Consider the following 14,803-nt stretch of genomic DNA (forward strand, 5'->3'; position numbering starts at 1 on the left):
CTTCGGTTTCTGCAAACCATATGATTATTCAGGAAAATTGCGGAAAACAAATGCACATAAATAGAATCATGTTATGTGATTGATAGTCATGAACAGGAGCTCTCTTTGCAACAATCATCATTATTTAGTTGCCGTGTACCAATTATTATTTCTTGGCAGTCAAAGTTCCCTTATTATTTAATTAGCAGTACATTAAAGAAGTGACATCAAGCGAAGGAAGTTTCCTTCCTATCGCAGCCAATTCATATATCAAAGAAGCAAATTCTCGACAATTCCAAAGCATAAACACAACAATCTACCTCCTATATCTCTTATTACAGGAAAGAAGTAAACTAGTTTTAACATAGGGTAGGAATTGAAGGACAATACACAGCTTCCAAAGCAAGTCCAAGGAACATTACATAGAAGCAACCATTACGTGAGTCTCGAGGCAATGTATGAACTACAGGAATCAATTCTTGCATTGTACTAAACCCTAATTCCCCTCGTACCCTTCTATGGCCGGGGCAGGTTCGGCCGATGGGATCTTGACGTATCCCGCCTTCTTGGGGCTCTCCACGGCGTAATCCCCCTCCTCTCCGTCGGATCCGTAGACCTCGTTGCGGTTGGCGACGAGGGACCAGACGAGGTACATGGTGGCGGCGGTGAGGGCGCCGCAGCCGACGCCGAATAGAAGGCCGACGACGACCACGAGGATGTCCTTGGCGCGCTCGTGGAGCGAACTGAACCCGAGGGCGGCGGGTTCCGCGACCTCGCGGCGGGGCAAGCCGGGCCGTCGGATGAGCAACGGGCGGCGGTCGTCGAAGGCGTTGGCGGAGGAGGAGGAGGAGAACGGGGTGATGATGCGGTAGATGGAGACGAATCGGTAGGCGCGGTGTGGAACGGCCGCGGTGGCAGCGGAGGAGGAGGAGAAGGTGTAGGTGATGGAGAGGGTGTTGCAAGGGTGGAAGGGGCCGCCGGGACGGGCGTAGGAGGAGGCGCAGAGGAGGGCAAGGATGACGCCAAGGAAGAGAGCGGCGACGGAGGAGGAGGCCATCGCGAGGGCAGAGGAATCCTGAACGACCGAAAGCGGAGAGACCACGACAACTCCATTATTTATCCGAAACTTTCATCTCCGGCCCCAACGCGTTACCCGTAGACACACCTTCATATCTATCGGAAGAAGTGATGCTTTTACAGATGGAGCCCGTTATCTTCTCCAATAACAAGCCAGATACGTCGGCGTGTAATACTAAATGGGTAAGGATAATAAATGCCCTATCAATAACCCTTTTTCACTTGTTTGGTTTCTTTCGTCTTGTGGCGGCATTCTGACGGCAAGGTTGGTCTGACCGGACCGGGCCGAACCTTCACTCGATTTGGATTATGGGCCGTTTTAAGTTAGACAAATTTGGCCCATAGGCTGGCCCAATTAATTGAGGAGTGTAATTGATAATGACATACATAAGGATACACAATCTCGATCTTTAGAACAATGATAATACCCTTTTGAATTATTTTATTTTAGAATCCACTTTGATTAATATATATATATATATATATATTTGGGTATTTTAGAAATATTTAATATTTTAATTAATTGTTCTAACAACATCTTCATATTTAATATTGGAAAGAAAAAGGAAAGAGCAGAGGATCATGGAACAGAGTGCATGCTTCTTCTCCCCTCCTCTCGATTCATATTTGAAACTGTGTCCCGATGATATCTGATACTATACTGTGGAAGCGTGTGTTCTGGTGAAGATGCCTTGGCCAGGAGCCAGGAGGCTGAGGGGGTCGAACAGGCTTTTGCGGGCCGCGAACCGGTTCCACCGCCGCCCGAAGTGATCACGCCAATGGAGCGGGGACGGGTGGCGTGGGAGGTACTGCTTTGCGCCGATTCGCGGGGCGGAGGCCGCCTCTACTATGCGGCGGTTGCGGCGGAGGATGTCGTCGAGGCACCGAGCGGGGCAACTGGCTGGAGTGGCGGACCGCAGCACCCCCACAATGTACACCACCTGCTCGGCCGGCGCATCGGGCAGCACAGCTGATGTGTTGGCGTCCCACCTAAACTTAGCACAGCGGTGTCAGTTCGAATCAAAGCTTCAGGTATCAGAAAAGGAGTTCTTTCCTTACTTGTCTCTTAAAAGTGGGTAGACGAGGATAGGGCCCTCGAATTCTTCCGGTGAGATGTTCTCCAGCAACAGGTCTTTGAAGTCCTTGATCCCAGACCTGGGCACAAACATATTGAGCCAAGGGTGGGGAACTTCCCAGAGTCCTCTACTCCTCAGGCTCATCTCCTCTATCCTCACCCTGTTGAGGAAATCGAAGTAGGACACCTCCACACTGTACATGAGGGATGGGATGTGGCTCATCTGCTTCGTTATCTTCTCCACAACCTGAAACAGGAATACCACCGGTAAGAGCTCATATAATCTTGCTTTGGATTATTACGGCAGTGGGTGTATCGGGGCTCCACTGACTTGTTCTGCGTTGGTGCCTTTCGCTTGGAAGTCATGGACAGCAAACTCGATGCAGTAGTAGACCTTATGGAACTCGGGCACGAAGCCCAGGTGAGCCGGGAAGGCAATGGAGGTGCCGAGGAGGGACAGCTGGTTTGGAACTATGAACCCCTCGAGATAGTCCACCAAGTCCGGCATGGAGAGCAGCAACTCTTGGTCTCTGGTGAAGGTGTCGAAGTCATCGTAAAAGGCTCTGGCCCATCTCACCTGGTCGTGACAGAAGAAGCCATATTCCAAAAGCAGAATCAGTACCTTGGTTGATGACATGCAAAAGGGAACACTGACAACTTCTCTAAATTACTTTCTGTGGAGCATCTTGGAGAAGGATCCTTGCTCTTGTTATGATGCCAAACTGGCCTAACCCGCCAAGAACTGCATAGAAAAGCTCCGAGTTTTTGGTGGGTGAGCATGTCATCAGTTCTCCCTTGCCTGTTAGAATCCAAGCGTGTCAGTCAACCACATCAGAAGAAGAGAAGAAAAAGAGAACCGTTGCTTTCTTCGATCCGAATTACCTGTTACCACATCTAGTTGAAGGACATTGCTGATCTGAGGTCCATATTTGAAGGTTTGGCCACTGACACCACCATGGGAGAGAGTCCCACCAATGCTGAGATAAAGGTAATCGGTCCAAGACCTTGGAGCCAGCCCAACCTTCAAGCTCTCCTCTAAAAGCTCGATCCAGAGAGCACCACCACTGATATCGGCATGAGAGAAGCCGGCTTCATCATCTCCCTTTTTGTGGATGTATATGTCAGAGGGGATAGAATCCATCTCGATGACGATTCCATCAAGAGCTTGGGCTTGGCCATGGATGGAGTGTCCAGCTCCTCTCGCTGCAACTGTGACTTCGCCGAAGGAGGAAGCAGAGAGGAAGGTGAGGAGGAGTGAGATGTCCTTGGGGGATCGGGGCTTCAGGACTGCAGAGGGAGAGTTGAAGACGAGTCTCCCGAAGTCCAAGGATGCTGCTGTGTTTCTGGTGTGGAGGAAGTCCGAGGAGCCAAAGTCCATGGGACTCTGGATGAACTTGCATGGAGAACAGAGAGCCAGAACGAGGATAAGGATATTGACCTTGGTGCAGAACAGAGCCAACTCCATGGAGAGGAAGAACTAATCAACTGAAATGATGACTTCTATATTCTCATTGGGTCAAGGAAGCAACAAGCGGAGAAGAAGAGACTCAATATACTTCACCAAGCTGGGTTGGCAGTTGGAATAGCAATAAGAAAACATCCATCAGAGCAGAACATCTCATCAGCCTTTCTTCTTCATAGGCATTCTACTGCAGGTTCTTATGAAGATAGCTCTCACAAGAAAGAAAGAGCAACCTTGAGCTGGGAACTATGGTAGAGGATAGTTTGTATATATCTAGACAGAAATGACCTGGATAACTGGAGAGAAGTGAGAAAAAGAAGTGGCACAAAATTAAGGTTATTAAGTAGGGAACGAGATGCAATCAGGTGGCTGTGAGGTATGATTAAAGGAGAACACTAAATTCTGTGCCTCCTACAAACAATGAGAATAGGGAATTAAAAGAGGTCCACAGTAAAACATGGATCAGGAGAAGGAAGACAAGAACCAAACAGCTTTGTCAGTGAAAGAGATATGAGGATAGATCTTACGACACTCTTTCTGTTGGGGGCATTTGCATTTATATGACTGCTGTGGGGGAAGATAGTTCAGAATCCAATGGGGCCACAAATCCAGCAAGAGAAGGATACATGTGAGACTCTTCACCTCATATTTCCTAACCTCAACACCCTTTTTTTTTGGGTTCTTTTTCCCCCTCTTGGCATCCTCCTCTCCTTATCCTGCAATAATAATGAAGAGCCCCTCCCCCCCCTCAAGTCATTCTTTCCCTTGATCTCATCCACCTGCACTGTTTGAGTGTGCTGGCTGCCTCTAATAACCAATGTGTGGGTGCAGTGCTGTCACCACTGTGAGTGATGATGAGACTTGAAAGTGCACCATTGAGAGTCTCTGATTCCTTCTGTTACTGTTGACCGAGATCACTTAAGAGTGACATGGATAACCAAATCTTTTGCAGTGTACTGTACTGAGTAGGACTGTGGCAGGGTCCCCAGCCCTAGTGACGATGATTGGCCACCACCCACCCTAGAGGATGTCCACGGTTTGTGTGGTAGGAATCTGAGAGCTTTTTACAGTTGGAAAGTGCCAACCTTCTTCTTCTTCTTCTTCTTTGATTGCATGCAGTGGTTTCATATTCCGGTGCTGTTACCATCATTTCTATGCTCAAAATTTGGTAGATCCTCCTGTCATACTGTTTTACTTCAGCTGTTTAAAATGATGATTCTGTATTTGGCTCTTCAATTTCAGAAACAATTCTTGGAGTGGAAGGTGTGGTATATCCATTGTGGTAGCTAACCATGCTTGCAGGAATTATATTTGATTGTGTCTCTCTCAAGAAAAGATTTAGGATCTTGCAACAAGTGTTTTTTAGTGTTTGAAGAATATAAAAGCAATGCATAAAACAGTAATGACAACTACAGACTTGCTGCATAGCACCTCAGCAAGCATTCTTTAGGCTTACAAGAAAACCATATCTTGCCAATAGGTTCACCTAAACCTTGGATAAACCTCATATTTTGTATGCTTAAAATCTTGAGTCAATCTTCTTTCAACAGAACCATCATCCAATTTTATTGTAGTGGCTTGGTGGAATGAATATAGAAGAAAATGGAGAAAGTCTATTGAAACCTATTTTGCTTCGACATTTTCATTGAGAATTAATTTGGAAATCAAATGATTAGCCCACAGTTATTTTTTTTTCCTCAAACAAAATAGAAGTAATTAATCAAAACACTATGGAAAACAAAAACATTTTGGGAAACAAGACCAGAGACAGAGAAATTAAGCTTATATCAGAGGTAGTGAAAACACCAATTTCTTTCTTCCAAAACCAACTTCCATAGACTAATGGCACTCTTCCCTTTCCTGAGAAGAGATGATGAACATCTCATCTTGATATGATCTGTTCATAAAGAGCAATCTATGTCTTCCACAACTTCTCTTCTATCAATTTTACTGAACCTTTTTGTGTTGGGCCACAGAATACATCGAATTCTGAATCTTAATGAAGGTGGTGGTCCTCTGTACTCACTGCTTCGACCAGCAAAACATCTCCATGTTCTTGTTAACTATGTGATGCTGTTCCCAGGGACACCCTCCTTGATTTTGTTTGAACTTCAGAAAGAAGAAACAGATCTTGATTTCCTTTTTCTTCTTCCAATAATTTAATCCTGATCAAAATTTTGCTTTTCCTTTCACAATAGACCCAACCCTCCTCCTTTTGATGTATGGATTTGCCATTTCATAAGATCATAGCATCAAAGGTACGTGACATGAGTGGCCATTGATAATTGTTGCCTACTGACTATCAAGCATCAACAGGGGAGAGTGACAGAAACCTAAGAATGGTCCATTGCTGTCATCTTGTGACTCATGCTTAATGTCAATTCAAGCAAGATTTGAGGTACCATCAAATAGATCACATCAGTCATTGTTTGTTACTCAAGAACCACAGGAACAAGTAGATGATATGGCAGTAGCTTTTGATGCTCGCTCACTCCTTTATTTCTTGTCACTTCATCACCAATACAAGTCAAAAGGATATCAATCTTGTTCATAGATCAAACTCGAAACACTGCTTGTAGATTTAAGATCCTCAATTTCCTACAATAATATTACTTCCAAAAGATGCATTAGATTTATGTTTCCGACAACCTTAGGACAAGTGGCTCACCCAAAGATTTTTGGGATGATCTGTTGGACCCATATATGAATATATTAGGATGATCTCAGGACAAGGAGGAGCAGCAACTCTGCTGGTTGTTCTTCCAGGTTCGATGAGGCATTTCTCTGAAGTAGACTTTTATGTTCCAAGCTTAGCTTGGAAATAATGAACCAAGCTGGATCGAGAACGAAATGCTGTGTGTGTCCATATACAACAATAGAACTAATTTGATGTTGGCATTAAGACTTTTCCGTAGTTTATTTCTTGTCTTTGATGATGATGAACATTTATGATTGCATTGGGCTCCTTCGATCTCCATTCATTAAGCAATCTCAAATTCACTGCCCGTCCTAGCTGGCGATGCACAGGTGCTCAGGAAATGCGGGACCCGCGTGGGCCCCTAAGTATCCCTCGCACATGAATGAGAAAAGGAGTTGTTCTTTGGTTCCTTCATCAGCTTGCCTGTTCTCTCATGTCGCTTAAGCATCTCCGGTACATACTTTTCTACAATCTCTCTCTCTCTCTCTCTCTCTCATCCTTGCTGCAATGATGAGCTAGATTATTAGTTTCTTACTCTACATGTGAGACAGAAGTCAAATTTATCATACTTATTTTCATCATATATCATCATCATCAACCCCCCTTGGGAGGGAAGCACACTAAAAACTTGTGGAAGATTAACCCACCTTCAGCTTCTTTAATCACAAGAGAGAGAGAGAGAGAGAGAGTTGCATGAGCTCTCCTGGAACAGTTCCTCGAACAGGGATCATTTCGTCCAGCGAAGCAAACCATACCCCATCTTCTACAGAAAAAGAACAGCCGCTATCCTCTCACTGTGTTGCTCTGTTGGCTTCTTTGGATCCTCGGCTGATATCTTATGCCATGCTTAGTTGTCCAGACTTGCCCCTTCCCACTTTTATTGCCGTCTTCTTCACCCTCTCGCTAAAGAACAACACATTTAGTCTTTGCATGTTCTGCAACACAAAAAACTTCTCTCTGATATCATCTTGCAGTTAATGTTGCTGCAATCAATCGAATCCAAGCCAAGCATCCTCGCTGTGTGTTTAACGTTACGAAGCTTCCACGTGAAGCATGCAGCTCTACTTATCGCATGTGTTCGTTCTTGCACAAATCAGAAAGGTACTCCAATTCCCGTCACCTTCACAAGGAAACAGTCCATAAAATAGTTGCTTTGCTTGCACAAATCTGTGCTCTCCTTGGAAGACATGGCCATGTGAAGGTTGCCCCCACGTACTTACCCCATCATCGTCTCATAATGTATATGAATCTTGTTGCCATGCATATGTTTGCTCTCAAGTATATGTCTCCATCTTTTCATTTCGGGCTTCTAAACACATTACATGGTACAGAGAGTTACATCGCTTGATCCGTCAGCATGGCGCTGTACTACTAAGAACACTGATGCCATTATCGTTTATCACCACGGCTTCGATCTGACATGAACGGAGAAGCCGTCATCAAGATTCATTGGATGGTCGAGATGCTATCTTTTCTTGGAATCTTCCGATCCTTCGAGCAAAATCTTCACAGGATCTGAAACCTAGTCCGAATCGAACTGCTGTTTCCTTTCTTGAACGACTAACTCGCTGCTACAAAACGCAACCCCCGGACGCCTCTCAGACCAAGAACAGTGTGAGTCAACCAACCTGCGTCGGCTCGAACCAGTCTGCCGGGTGGCGCACGCTACCGATGCAAGGAGGTCAACGACCTGTTCCGTAGCAGTTCTTGCTTTGTTTTAGATTGGAGATGGATAACGCTACACATACAGGCCCATATATTTGAGCATCAGATAAGCCTCTCGAAAGTATCGGATCAGATCCAAATGGACGACTTCCATGGCGTTGATGCACTTTGAGATCAACGCGTCACCATCCTCCGGTCATCCGCATTGGTTGTTAGCGCTATAAATAGAAACTGGAATCTCAATCGGAATCGAACACACGTCTAAACCCCCTATATATGCGTGCACACAGCCACCGCATACAGAGCAATACCTGGAGTGGGCGATATGGGGAAGAGGCCGGCGAGTAAGGCGAAGCCGGTGCAGCGCGAGATGGACGCCGACGTCACCTGTCCGTTCTGCCTCCGTCACGGGACGCAGTCGAAGAGGGGTCGGAAGGTGCATTCGAGGCAGAGTGCCGTCTTCACCTGCCCGTTCTGCGCCCGCGCCCGCGCCCGCGACGAGAGCGTCATCCACAACCGGAGCAAGAAGCCGAAGCTTGGGGAGGCGGAGACCAGCGCCTCTGGCAGTCATGAGCCGTGTCTCTCCTCCCCAAGGCCGTACGACGAGATCAAGGAGAACGAGAGTCGCCGAGTGAAAGAATCCCTTCGAAGGGCGTCGCTGGAGGGCGCCTCCGGCGATCAAGAGCCGTGCGTCTCGTTGCCCGGGCAGTCTGACGAGATTAAGGAGAACGAGATTCGCCTGCTCCCCGACTCGCTTTTTCGGATGCGAGGAAGGGTGCCGCCCGTATACGATCGTAGCAATCAAGAGCCGCGCGTCTCGTCCGCCAGGCCGCCCGACGAGATCAGCACGGAGAACGAGAGTCGTCTGATCCTCCCTTCGTTGCGTCGGCACCCAAGGAAAGGAACCCCTCGAAGGGCTTCGTTCGCATGAACCGGCCACTGGTGCACCCGAGAAAGACCGAGGCGGTCAGCGAGACAAAGGCCTGCATTGATTCTTTTGGCGGATCATGCATTACTTACATTTCTTTGGTTGTACTTCTCTAGTGGCAACGTACATAAGTTGGTCTGAAGTAGAAGAAGAAGAAGAAGAAGAAGAAGAAGAAGAAGAAGAAATTGTGGTAATATAATTTGTTTCTGATTTCTCGAGGCTCAATCTGGGAATGGAAGAACTTGTTCTTCCTTCTTCTATATCTCTGTCTTACTCCGTTTCAAATAGAACACAAAATTCTGTACTCCTATAGGTGTTGGGTGTTGATGTTGCTGGTAGATCTTCGAGATACTAGATTGATCTATAGGTTGCTGTAAAATCTGATGATTGCTACTTAAATGCATGACAAATCAACTACAATTGTGTCCAACAAAGAACATGACAAAGATCAAAATGTATCTATGTTTTCTTATGAAGCTATTTCAGCTGGTTTTTAGGAAGTATGTATATGTATTTGTATTTATATTTATATATTATGTCAAGAAGTGTGTGTGATACTAATTATGTTGAAAGCAGAAGATGAGCCAGTGGAAAAGGATGAATCTGCATGAACCCACTACTTGTGGTGTCTCTAAAAAGGAGATCGTTATTTTTTAGGAATATAATATAAGATTTCATGTATCGATTTAATCAAATTGACAGTTTCATATAGTTTCTAATTCTATCTTTAGGGGAAAGAAGACGAATGAAAGATTAGAACAAGAGGTTGATCCAAGAAAAATCTTCACAACATATATTTAGAAGATATACGATATTCTTGCTATGTGTGAGCAAGAATTAAGTGTGGTATATCGAGGATTATGGTTGAGGGTTTGATGGTGACATGATCCTCCGTAGGTGCATAATGTAGGATCTAAGCACTGACAGTGGACATGGCACCAAAGAGAAAATTGAAGTGAAAGACCAACATTACTTGTTTATAGACGTTGGATTTTATCATCGTGATTTAGGAAGCTTGATGCAATGGTTGTTGATTTTTATAAGAGAAAATTATTTAATTAAACATGTACATTAAAAATACATTAAAGACATTCCAGAATTGCTCAGGATTCCACGTGGAGGATGTCACAAATGGAGCATCCTATTATTTTAATGACATATTATTAAGGACCAATCAAAATTTGTAAAATCAAAATTGAGATATAATAAGGAAGAAGGATATATTTGTAGTTTAATGACATATTATTTTATGGATTCGATATCTAATTAGCCTTTATAAAAATATTCTAGCCTTATATTGTAATTATGTGCTACATGTATTCTTTCATGGCTAAATAATATATTCTTTCATGGCTAAATAATGATAGATAATTCTATGTAATCATCTTGTAGATTAATTTCTCACTATTATTTGAAGATTACTCAAATTTTATATAAAAATATTGTATATCATTTGATCAAACTAATAACATTATATATTTCTATCCGGAATTCTCCGATCCCAACTAGCACACTTCACATGGCAAGAGTAGATGTCCTAGTCACCCTACAAAAAATTGTTCTTAGTATTATAGTCGAATTAAGACTTTTTCGATAGAAGCATCCCAAGAAGCACCATCTTCTGGTTACTTCCCAGAAGAAGAAGAAGAGCTGGAGTTGTCACTGACGCAAATTTTATAGGTTCATTTATTGAATAGCTCATTTTCTTAATACCTTATGATAAGCTTGGATATTGGATCTAGGTTTAATTTGATTCTTTGACCTATTGGATAGTCAAAACATTCAACGATGATACGATTGAATATGATCGGGAAGCACCTCCCAATAATGATATGACTAAATCCAATCATAATACATCATTTAACAACAAGATAACTAAATGAAGTATTCCTTGATAATGATATATATAATTGAATCTAGTCTAAAAGTATAATTTAATACGGATGTGATCGAATCCAATTATGAAGTATCTTGATAATGATATATTCAAGTTCAACTATAAAACATCATTCAATGATGATGTGGTTGAATCCGATAGAATGGATTCCCTAAAAATGATGTGATTGAGTCTCGTCATAAGACATCTCCGATGGCCAAATATAGCCATGAAGTATCACATAATAATAATACGATTAAGTCTGACCATAAAACATCGTTCAATAATAATCATGCAATCGAATTAGACCATAAAACATCCCTCGATTCCTCGATAATAATGTGATTGAGTTCGATCATGAAGTATCATTAAATGATGATATGATCGAATTCTACCATGAAGTCTCTTGATAATAATGTAACCACGTCCAACCACAAAGCATCATTCAACAATGATACAATTGAGTCCGGTAAGCATCGTTTAATAATAATATAATTGAATCTGATCATAAAGCATCCCTCAATAATTATACAATTAAGTCTAACAATTAAGCATAGGAGGTTGAGTAGGAGGTTTAACAATCAAACATATTCATAATAAATGACATAACTAGATTATTCGTTAAACATAACATTATGTCCAAACTTACTATATATCAAAACATAATGGGTCAAATTATAAAAAAAGAGAAATGACATACGGGCAATCCAACAGCATGTCACCCTTAAGGACCCAACAAATTCTCAACCCTAGTAAGGATGTCCATTTATCCCTTCACATTAGTTGAGAATCCTTAATATCAGCATGGGCCATCACGCTATAATTATAACATTTGATAATTTGCTGCATGTCTTCACAATTGAGTAATGATTGATAATTACATATAAATGTCTCAATTACTCAATTTATTAATAACTCCTTAATTCAATTTATCAATTACTCAAGCTCATTATAAAAAGACCTCCAAATGTTTCAAAAAAAGATCTTAACCTATTAGCAGGTAAAAAGAAAAACCATACAGTATTAATAATGATATTTCTATTGATCTTAAATGATGTCTATTAATCTAGATAAATCATAAAGAATAATGACACTTCTGATATGCCAAAGTTACTTTTTATCTAATTTTAATTAGACTCGCATCATCTATTCATTACACAATTGAAGCTTATAATTTCACAAAAAATCATCTTTCAAAATTTTAAAGGCTTATTTAGATTCGAAAGAAATGTCTTTGAATGAATTAACATCTATTTTACACTTAGGATAGCAATTCAACTAGGAATGCATTAACCTTGAGATAGATTTAAGTAGGCAAAAGAGTAATTTCTAAAAAATTATGATTTGAGATAATATACCAAGACCTCGTATTAACTTTAAAGTCAAACCAATTATAATCTTTTGAGTACGCCTTCTCCTTTCTAAACTAATACAGACTCCCAACAAAAGTGTTATCACTTGGAAAAAAAAGTCCAAACCTATTTATCATCATAGACATTCAGATGGATTTTGATATTTTTTTAACTAATAATTAATGAAAGCACTTATTTAAATCATTGATTTTTTCAATAAATATTTAATTAAAAAAAGAGACATAAGTATAATTGAACATTTCATGGACAACAACATAGGTAGGGCAAGATGTTAGATTATGTGACATTAATAAAGTAATTATCAATGCAAGATGTTAGATTATGTGACATTATTTAATTAAATAAGATGTATTATATATCTTATTAAATTTTAATTATGATTATAAGTCAATAAAAAGGAGGTCTATAGGATTTAGTACGAGATTACCTTAATGGGAGGGATCCTTAATTACTTACTCTAGACCTTCTATTTTTGCTTATAAATAAACAGGATCTTCTAGGTATTTTATACACATATGATAATGCAACATATATGAAATTAGAAATCTATTCTCATCTCCGTCTACTTCCTATTTAATTGTTTATAGTAAACTTATGAAAGATAATAAGAGAATAAAATGAGAATCTAGTTTAACTTACAAATTTATATTGTTACTTATAGATCAAACTATAAACTGCATTATATGAATTACAAAGATATTCTAAATGACATCAAAATATATGCATGTCTAATTTTTAATCTATAGATATTTGATTTCAGATTCTAATATTAAATTTATTTCGTATAGTAGCATGATTATAATTTTATGCTTATAATTAATACGAAAGTTTGTTATTTTGAATAAAGGTATTTTCAATGACATTAAATTTATTTATTTCACATAAGGTATTTTGAAAAACAAGTTATTTTTAAATCAAATATCTTATATCATAAAAGTATATTAGATCTATTTTGTATTTAGATATGTTTATTAGCAATTTACTTGCAAAAAAAGTGTTATCCAATTTTGAATGTACGATGGTTGAACCATCCATTTTGTGTTATCAATTTGCTTTTCTACTTGCTCGTCTTGTCGTTGGCGATGTAAGGTTCTTCGCCTTTTCTACCATGGGTAGCTAGTCCTATCGTGAACAACGGTTGTGCAAACGTTGATGATACCACAATCAACTATTGCTATAGGTAGTGGTAGAAGAACTCGCAAGTGGTAGAACTCATGCAATGACTATTGTTAAGAGAAGCAATTACACCGCGTGTGGCTGTTGCCACTGTGGGTAGTCGTTGCCTTTGGTGGTGTCATTATTGCATGTGGCAATGCTATGATGTGTAGTGGTCATTCAACATTGCGGTAGAAAAGAGAGGTCTTGTACATGGGCTATGGTGGTATGACTTAGTCACAAGTGGAGTTGCATATGTGGCAGACGAGGGTGACAATGTTAAAGGTTTATAGGTTACTAAGTGGTAATCGTGATTTATGGTTTAGTGTCAATGGGCTCCAAGGGACGTTATGATCCAGGTGGCATTACATGAAGGTCTAAGTGTCGCTTCCAATGATAATGCATAGGCTAGTAATTGGCTCGTTGTTATATTGGGTGGCATAGCTAGACATTGATCAATGGACAAACGTCACATGGATGGCAACACAAGCAACGGATGAGGGGCTCTTTGGGTTCCATTGGGTGTTGCCTGCTAAGTTGTTGGGTGTCACGATAGTGGTGTTGCTCTAGGTCGACATCGACATTCACTAGCCCATATGCGATGATCGAGTGGCTGTAGTTGCAACGACAACACTAAGGAGGAGGAAAGGAGATTAGAGTTTTTTTAACCCATTAAAAAGAGACTCTTGTTCTCCTAAAATCAAAGATTTTTAATATTTTAATATACATCTTAATAAAATTATAATTTTATCTTTTAAAAATTTAATATTTTTGACTTATGTCCTCTACTATAAAATTGACCAATTTGACATGCTTTATTAAATTATTTCTATATAGATTAGATTAATAAAAATTAATGAATATTTTTTATAATTTATATTTTTAAGTTTTATGTAATTGATAGTTGCCAAAGTGACATCCGATGATAGACTTATGTGATATAAATTATAATAAATATTTTTATTAATTATAAGATATTTTAAACTATGTTTTATATTATTATATTAATCTTATAACAATCAAAAGTCTAGACTAATATATAAAATTATATTAAAATTTTAATTCTAAATAATATTAAAAAAAAATAATATTCATAATAACATACATAATTAGGATAATTTCAAAGGAGAATATACTTCAAATAATTATGTGATAAGATAAGATGATACTATTTTGAACATCATTATAATTTAACATTATATATCCAAATATGATAACACTACTTCACAATGATAGTATTAGTCTTCTATAAATAATTTTTAGTGAACACTAAATATATTAATATTTCACCTAAAGATAAAATATGAATGATATCAATAATTCATCATATTTTAAAGAATTAAAGTATTAATATTATTTTACAAGAATACTTTTTTCTATACATTCTTATTCTTCTAGTGTCCTATACTCTTTGGTTCAAATTATGTAATATGTAGTTTATACTAAGTGTATTAGATCTTAACCTAGTATTGTTTATTGAAAAATACATAGACTTGACTCAAAAACACTATGAAA

General features: G+C 39.8%; 2 protein-coding genes and 1 long non-coding RNA gene across 3 annotated transcripts; 1 reads left to right on the top strand and 2 right to left on the bottom strand.

Moving 5' to 3' along the window:
* Positions 1-282: 282 nt before the first annotated feature.
* LOC135637049 (uncharacterized) lies at positions 283-1,083 on the bottom strand. Its single transcript, XM_065149396.1, has one exon. The coding sequence runs from the start codon at positions 1,034-1,036 to the stop codon at positions 476-478; it is 561 nt and encodes a 186-aa protein (XP_065005468.1). The 5' UTR covers positions 1,037-1,083; the 3' UTR covers positions 283-475.
* Positions 1,084-1,552: 469 nt separating this feature from the next.
* Positions 1,553-3,596, bottom strand: LOC135637047 (cytokinin dehydrogenase 3-like). The gene is made up of 5 exons (XM_065149395.1): positions 3,014-3,596; positions 2,803-2,930; positions 2,463-2,708; positions 2,116-2,378; positions 1,553-2,046 (listed from the first exon to the last, which is right to left on the bottom strand). The coding sequence occupies exons 1-5, from the start codon at positions 3,594-3,596 to the stop codon at positions 1,713-1,715; spliced, it is 1,554 nt and encodes a 517-aa protein (XP_065005467.1). The 3' UTR covers positions 1,553-1,712.
* Positions 2,260-4,870, top strand: LOC135637050 (uncharacterized). Its single transcript, XR_010496141.1, has 2 exons — positions 2,260-2,398; positions 2,494-4,870. It is a non-coding gene; the product is annotated as an uncharacterized LOC135637050 (long non-coding RNA).
* Positions 4,871-14,803: the final 9,933 nt, after the last annotated feature.

This window comes from Musa acuminata, chromosome BXJ3-4 (assembly GCF_036884655.1).
Source record: "Musa acuminata AAA Group cultivar baxijiao chromosome BXJ3-4, Cavendish_Baxijiao_AAA, whole genome shotgun sequence".
In the NCBI taxonomy this organism is placed as follows: Eukaryota; Viridiplantae; Streptophyta; class Magnoliopsida; order Zingiberales; family Musaceae; genus Musa; species Musa acuminata.

What these genes read in the sequence shown, in the direction of transcription:
- LOC135637049 (XM_065149396.1), bottom strand. Translation starts at nt 1,036, where the DNA reads ATGGCCTCCTCCTCCGTCGCCGCTCTCTTCCTTGGCGTCATCCTTGCC.
- LOC135637047 (XM_065149395.1), bottom strand. Translation starts at nt 3,596, where the DNA reads ATGGAGTTGGCTCTGTTCTGCACCAAGGTCAATATCCTTATCCTCGTT. An exon ending in TCAACTAGATGTGGTAACAG is followed by an intron (nt 2,931 to 3,013) that starts GTAATTCGGATC and finishes GGATTCTAACAG; the next exon opens with GCAAGGGAGAACTGATGACA. An exon ending in AAGGCACCAACGCAGAACAA is followed by an intron (nt 2,379 to 2,462) that starts GTCAGTGGAGCC and finishes TTCCTGTTTCAG; the next exon opens with GTTGTGGAGAAGATAACGAA.